Below are 7,620 nucleotides of genomic sequence, written 5' to 3'. Positions count from 1 at the left end.
TTAAGATGAGGGTAGGTAAAAGTGGAAGTAGGTGTTTATATTTTAGAAAAAAATTTGGAATTAAAAAAATATGGAAAACAATTATCGGTTTTCCAAAAAATTTCAACTTCTTTATAATCTTTTAGAAAACGGAAAATTTTCATTTTCCGTGAAAAATTTAGAAAACTAAACGCGTTTCCAAAATTCTCATTTTTCTTGAAAATTTTTTCCGTAAAACAGCTCATTTTTTCGCAACTAAACGCACGTGTGTCTTAATACATTCCTTCGTTCTGAAACTGTTACTAATAAAATTGTTCGGTTTCACTTTTACGGTATTTTGTGATCATTAATTGTTTGATTCATAATTTGGGACCAAGATTAAGAAACCATAAAGTTTCCAACAAGAGTTTACCACGTCCAATGGCCACAATGTTTCCAACACGATTAGATTTGACCAAAAGTAGACAGACATTACCACTTGACCCAAAGCCATGATGAGCCTAAATCATAATGACCTTTGATTTGAAAGATAACCAATCAGCTTCTCTCTCTCTACTCTTACTAGGATCAAATTACGCTTGAATCAAACCATAATATAACTTTTACCATTTATTGCAACAGAACTTGCCAATTTATTTTTAATAAAATGCGAAAATAAAATAACAAATGTAATTTTTACATTAAATAAAAAATTGGTGGGGCGGTTTATTACATATTTACACTAGAAGATTGTTAACAAATACATATTGCCTAATGCCCTAATCTATTTATTTTTTACATTTAACCAAATAATTAATACAAAAACTTACAAAACACCTTTGAACTGTAAAGTTGTCTTGTGCATTAAAATAAGGAATACGAATACACGTTGGGCTACTTTCCTGTTTGGTTTCCTTTTTAACTGAATTTTTTATTTATTTTACCAATCACCATGAATGATATGACATTATTTCACATAACATAACAAGACATGACAGAGACTGAATCCATGGGACAAAAAATAAAATTCCAATATTTTGTCTTGTGTATGAAATGTTTGGCATCCTTTATATGTTAATAAGATAAACAAGTAATTTTTTGTAGAGCATGAAAACATAGTTGGAAGATTTTAAAATAGAATTATTCAAAAGACACATACATGGTGTATGATTAAAGAAAAGGAAAAAGAATTGTTATAGAAAGAAATGTACTAAAGCTATAACGAGAGCGAATGGAAGTACCACATTGGGATTGAGAAGTGAAGAAAGATGAAGATTCAAGAGGAAGCCTTGGATCTTCCAGGAAGAGAGAGAGAAATGCCAGTGTCGAGTTTCTTGATCTCAAAAATGAGCATCCTCCACATCTTTAGAACAAACATTTCAGCTTCATCGTCTAAGATTGACTGAAGCCGATCCAACATTTCATTAGCTGTCACATGTTCTTGAGTGCTTGACACAATGTAATCCACCAGTGTCGTTTCCTCTTCCCCCAAAAACTCTGTTATCTTCTTTGAAATCCATGGTCTCATCCTTTCATGCACTCCATTCTGCAATCAATCAATTGTTTAGCAATAATAACCAATGAATGAGTAGTAATTAAAGAGTATACTGACCTTATCATAAGTTCCCCAATTAATCGGATACGAGAACAATTCATCCTTGGTTTTTGGAATTGTATCAATCAACTGTTTAGCATCCAGAAGCTTCTTATTATCCGGTGTCTTTGCTTTCTCCTCATGATTCCGATCCCTATGATGGGATCGTCTACTTCGTTCCCTTTCGGAATCGGGTCTCTCGTCTTTGGAATTGGTGTTTCCAATCCGTTTTGCAAATTCAGCTGCTGCAGCTAAATTAGGAGAAGGTGCAAGAGGCGTAGTGTCTCTCACGGCCTGCAGTTCCTCTGTTGAGTAATCGATAGGAACCAAAGGCCGCATCTTTTTGTCCTTTTCTGCATCTTCATCTTCCTCTTCATGGAAAAGTGATGGGACAGCTGTCCTTTTTCCCGACCCCACAAGACCAAACCCTAGTTTTTTCGTCTGGACGCTGTTGCTGTTGCTGTTGCTGTTGCTGTTGCTTTGCCTTGTTTCTGAATCCTCCCCATCCCCATTCTGTGTAATCCTGTTACCTGTTACATGCCCAAAAAAAAATCTCTGAATATGCGAGTAAATGACCATTTTACCCTAACAATTCACAAAACAATAGTGATACTATCTTAACCAAAATGAGGGTAGAACAGGAAAAGGAAACGTCTTTAATGCATAGAGTGACACACACACACACTATGACATCCTAAAGAAAGTGAATGAACTGTCTGAATGTGAGTAAATGACCAATTTACCCTTCCATTCACAAAATCATAGTGCTGCTCTTTCAACAGGAAAATGCAATGCCTGATATCATAAAGTGACACTCTCCTCACTTACCCAATACAGCATACTAAAGAAAGTGAATGACCATTTTACCCTTGTATCTGCAAAACTACTAAATCTAATAGAAACATGGGTAGAACGGGAAAATGCAACACCTTAATGCATAGAGTGACACCCATTACGACATGCTAAAGAAAGTAAATGAAAAGTCTGAATGTGAGTAAATGACCGTTTTACCCTAACAATTCACAAAACAATAGTGCTACTATTATTAGCTACATGATGCTAAATGTATTCAAGTCAAAAAGAAACGAGCCTTTAGTCAACTTACCAATCTCGTTTCCATGTGGCATGTCAGCAGCATTAGTAGCCTGGTCAACAACAGTAGTCTTACTTCTGATTCCCAACAAACTTCCATCAATCAACATAGCATTTTCAGTCCCATTATTGGTGTTATGAGATAAAAGCTCTAAAGCATGTTTTTGTTGTTCTTTCTGCACTTCTCTTTCCTCTTCGGCTTTCCTTTTAGCCTCAGCAATCTCTTCCTCCTCTTTAATTCTATCATCCATGTCTTCTTCCTTCTCCCTTAACCTCCTTTTTCTTTCTTCTCTATCCTCTCCACTACTTCTATATTTCCTCTTTTTGCTATACCCATCATCGTTTTCTTGATCCAAAATCTCATATTTCCTATCTTGTTCCCTATCTTTTTCCCTTTCTCTCTCCTGTTTGCGTGTCCTTTCTTTCTCCTTTTCCCTGTTTTCCCACTCTTTCAAACGTGCTCTGTATCTGCGTTCATCTTCACGTATTTTGTATTCCCTTTCCCTCTCTCTTTTAGCCCTATCTTGCTCTCTTTCCCTTTCATATCTTTCCAATTCCCTTTCCTTTTCACGTTTCAGGTCTCTCTCACGTTCTCTGCTTCTTCTACTGCTTCTGTCAGGTGAACTTGTTTCAGGTCTCTCATTGCTTTTGCTCCTCATTTCCTCATCGTTTCTATCTTCTGCCGTGCATATGCAAGTCAAACAGTCAACCAATTAAGTCATTCTGTCCAGATTAAGTAAAAAAGAAACATCCCCTTAGCTATTTACCGTTTCTTGTTGCATCCACATCCGAATGTTCAGGGGTTGAATTTGGAACAACATCAGAAGCAGCTTGTGGGGGTGGAGGTGGTGGTGGTAAAGGTTTATTCTTTATCCTCTCTTCTATCATTCCTGTAAGCTTTTCACTAGCTTCTCTGTCTGCTTCCTTATCTTCATTACTCACAAGGCCAAAAGTCGCATATTCATCACTTTCTTTCTTTCCTTCATTCTTATCATCTTCCTTTTTGGATTCCTCCACGGAAGCCTCCTTTTTCTCTTCCTCTTTACCACCACCTTCAGTATTCTTCAACTTCTCTTTTTTCTTCTCGACATAACTCTTGAGATACTCTTTGGTTGCATTATCAAAATTCAACTGTAAACTCAAAATCAAGAAACATGTAAGGAGATCAGATAGAGCATGATTTACATGAACATACACGAAGAAGAAAGATAAGAGAATGCGGAAACCATACCATGAGCTCCTGACCATCAATACTTAGTTTACTCAGAAGCCTTAAAGCACGAAGAACTCCTTCAACATTTCCAAATTCACAAAAACCAAAGCCCTTCAAAGCCCCAGTAGTGGGATCTGGTACACGTTTCCAACTTTTAACAGGCCCACAGAGCTTCAAAAGACATATAAATGTGTAATAATAAGTCCATGAACATTGGGCAATAAGATCTCTGTTTCCAGTAAAGATGTGAGAAAAAACATACCTGCAAAAGGGAGAGCATGAACTCATTGTCCACCGATGATGCGATCTTGCCAACATAAACTGTGGTCATTGGCTTTTCAGCTGGAGTTATTGTATTGATGGGTGGCCTAATGATTGTAGGGACCACTGGACCCCGCATAGCCATCATTGGTGGGCGTGCTAATGATGGAATGACTCCCACTGCTCCAAGTGGCCTTTGAGGATATGCTGGTCGCAGCATTTGTGGATATGGAGATGCATAACGGAGAATCCCTGCAAAAATAAGACAAAAATACTATGCAAACTTGTTAGAGAAGGTTCACCGAATGAATATTGAAATCTTCTGTTCAACATTTTAAACAAAATTATTAAGTCAATTTCTTAACAAGATCAAATCAACATTGTTTACCCAAATACTAAAAGCAATTAGAGATAGCAGCATAGGCACACCAGCTGAACAGATAACCTGAACGAAAATAAGGACAAGAATATGGAATTCATAGATCATGGGATGTACGAAGCAGCTTACCTCATGCATCCTGAAAAGTAGTGGCCTTGTCAAAATATTCCATGCACCAATCATGAAGAATTGAATTTAGTAACAAGAGACTTCCAAAGTCTCACAGATAAGATAACATGACACTCTAATTTGTGTTCCAACATTATTTATATCTTGAACTATTATAGTAACAGCAAAGAATAGAAACCAAATAGTGTAGTTGAAAGGATTGTGATACCTTGGCATGTAAAGGGCAAGAAGCACTCAGTTGCAAGCATGTTCTGCTGCCGACAAATCACGATTCAAGAACCCATTAAAGGGAAAGTAGACTAAGATAAAAAGCCTACTAAAAATGAACATGGCACAAATTGTTTAGCATGACATGACGTTCAATTTTCTAGAACTCAAAGGGTCATTTTGGATCATAAAAAGTATATTCTTTCCACTAATGTTTGTCTATGTAAAGGAGAATGAAGGAAGCTAGGCAAAATGTTTTCATACCAAAAAAGTTGTGGGAGTAATGGTCTAAGGAACTGCGATATGGATGAGAGCCTTCCAACCTTTCTCACCATGACATCAATCAATAGACGACACTGTACGAGAAAACATTTTGTCATCGGTACTCCCTAAACCAACACTACTAACTCCTCCCAATTGCTCTCCACCAAATTTTTTTACACTGTTATTCACACTTGTAAACTCTTTAATGTCTAAATCCACACATGTATAAACAGATTCCTATAATGAGTCGTATACATACAAACAGAACAGATGTATCAAACAACCATGACCAAAATTCACAAGCTTTTTCCACTTTGCAGCCAGATATCAATAGCAAGTCGATTATATATTCCAAAATAAAACAGGCACAAGCAATACAAATAGAAGATAAATAACCCACCTGGAGGATTCATTGTGCCTTGAGGAACAGCCATTTGATAACCATTAGGCATCGGCGCATACATCCTCATTGGTTGCTGGCCAGGCTGCCCGTACTGTGGCGGCATCATTTGCGGAATCGAAGACATCGCGCCGCTTGCCTGCGAGGGCGCCTGCATCATCACACCTGGCGGCTGAACCTGGACTTGGACCTGGCCTTGACCTTGAACCCCGTAGTTCTGGAAATTAGGGTTCGGTATCGGAGAAAACTGAGGGGTAGTTGGAAGAGGCAACGGCAGCGCTGCTGGCCTGTAAGACGGATGGAGAGTAGAGACGTGCGAAGGAGGCACAAAGGATTGGATCTGCGGCGGCGGCGCTATGTCCGTCGGCTGCGATGGTGTTGGTTGTGAACTATTAAGGGTATGGTTAAGGTTTACTGTTACTACTGGGGCGTTGGTGGTTGTGGCGGGAGTTGCAGACGGTGGTGCAGCCGACGAATTTGATAGATCCGAATTTGGTGGATTCGGATTATCAGGAGCGTGTTGTTGGGTGGGATTTGGTTGCTCTGTGGTTGTTTTCTCCGGAGAGTTTGTTGAAATCGCCATTGATTCTTACAGGAAGAGATCGAAAGAGATCGAAGATGACGATGACAGAATTCGTGTCCTATTAAGATGCTCAATTTTTGGTGCCCTAGTTTTGATTTCAGTAAATTTAAATAAAACCACCAAGATTGCCTATTTGGTCTATTTTAAATGTGACCAAATTGCAAAATAATATTTGTTACATAAGGGTAAAGCAAGACCATATACATTATAGGAACATAGTGGTGACATGTTACTTATATTAACCATCTTTTGTACAATGAATATTATACTATGCAAACCGATATGCAGTGATGCGGTGGTTCTTTGGTGTGCAGTGATGCGGTGATTTTTGTTGTGACTGTTATTTTCCCGCGTTTTCTATCTTGTTTTTTTCTCTTCAACGGCTATAAACGGTATGCAGTGATGCGGTGATTTTTCGGTATGCAGTGACTTTTGTTGTGACTATTATTTTCCCGCATTTTCTTTCTTCTTCGTTATTTTCCCGCGTTTTCTATCTTATTTTTTCTCTTCAACGGCTATAAACGGTATGCAGTGATGCCGTGATTTTTCGGTATGCAGTTACTTTTGTTGTGACTGTTATTTTCCCGCATTTTCTTTCTTCTTCGTTTTTTTCTCGTCAACGGCTATAAACGGTTAGTTTGGATTATTATTATTACTTTTCCTTTTAAATTTAACACTATAAATACTACACCTTTTACTCCGTATTCACACGACTTTTCTATCATTTCCTACTATTATTTCTAACCTCTTTTTACCAAAATGAGTAAAAGAATCCACCCAACAATCTCACCCTAAGATTAGGTTGAAACAAATCGTATAGAAGTTGCTTCAAAGACACCTGTGATGACATACATAAGATGACAAATAACTTCGAGTTATATAATTTGAATTTCGAAGCTCGTTTGCAATTCTAAAAAGAGAAATTGACCAAGAAAGAAAAAACATGAGAGAAGAAGCAAAAAGTGATAGAAGATAAGCAAAGACTACATGAACAAAAAGAAAAAAAAATGTGATATGAAATTTCTATCGCAAAACGTCGATTATCAGGAGACGAACTCGTGATGGTTTTGAGGACAAAAGATGACATTATGAAAGTATATTTCTGGTAGAGTTTTTTTATATTTTTTTTAATCAATTGTTGTTTTTACTATGTAATGGTTTTATCATTAAATTAATGAAATATTCCTTATTTATTATTTTAAATATTTACAAAATATTAAATTATAATTTTATATATTTAATTAAAAAAGAAAAAAATAGTAGTGAGAAGCGGTCATTTCATATTAGGTTGTAGGGAGTAAGAAGAATGAGAACTCGACAAGGATGAGGTAGAGGCTAACATAGAGCTCGATAATAAGGGGAACACCGCCCCTTCACCTTGGCATGTCGAGTTTTCTATGGAGCTCGACACAATCTGACCGAGTCTCTCCTCTTGGCAAGATTTGGCTGATGTGGTTGTTGGTTTAGAAGGAGTTGGGGTCCGACAATGACGGCATCGTTACTCCCAGCCTTAATGAGAAGTGGAGGAGCATCTGATGAA

The 7,620-nt window shown here is 37.5% G+C and overlaps 1 protein-coding gene across 7 annotated transcripts; it reads right to left on the bottom strand.

The window, feature by feature from the left end:
* Positions 1-1,074: 1,074 nt before the first annotated feature.
* LOC111883951 (RNA-binding motif protein 25) lies at positions 1,075-6,193 on the bottom strand. 7 transcript variants are annotated; one of them, XM_042900828.2, is made up of 9 exons: positions 5,498-5,638; positions 5,098-5,189; positions 4,835-4,880; positions 4,120-4,370; positions 3,876-4,028; positions 3,412-3,775; positions 2,658-3,323; positions 1,571-2,082; positions 1,075-1,504 (listed from the first exon to the last, which is right to left on the bottom strand). In XM_042900828.2, the coding sequence occupies exons 3-9, from the start codon at positions 4,872-4,874 to the stop codon at positions 1,235-1,237; spliced, it is 2,256 nt and encodes a 751-aa protein (XP_042756762.1). In that variant the 5' UTR covers positions 4,875-4,880; positions 5,098-5,189; positions 5,498-5,638; the 3' UTR covers positions 1,075-1,234. The 7 variants fall into 7 exon arrangements, with proteins under 7 accessions (XP_042756762.1, XP_042756761.1, XP_042756760.1 ...); XM_042900827.2 differs by having other exon boundaries at positions 4,835-4,877; XM_042900826.1 differs by lacking the exon at positions 5,098-5,189 and having other exon boundaries at positions 4,835-4,877; positions 5,498-5,636.
* Between the last annotated feature and the right edge of the window lie 1,427 nt (positions 6,194-7,620).

This window comes from Lactuca sativa, chromosome 4 (genome assembly GCF_002870075.4).
Source record: "Lactuca sativa cultivar Salinas chromosome 4, Lsat_Salinas_v11, whole genome shotgun sequence".
Taxonomy (NCBI): domain Eukaryota; kingdom Viridiplantae; phylum Streptophyta; class Magnoliopsida; order Asterales; family Asteraceae; genus Lactuca; species Lactuca sativa.
This window is presented reverse-complemented; position numbering and strand designations above follow the sequence as displayed.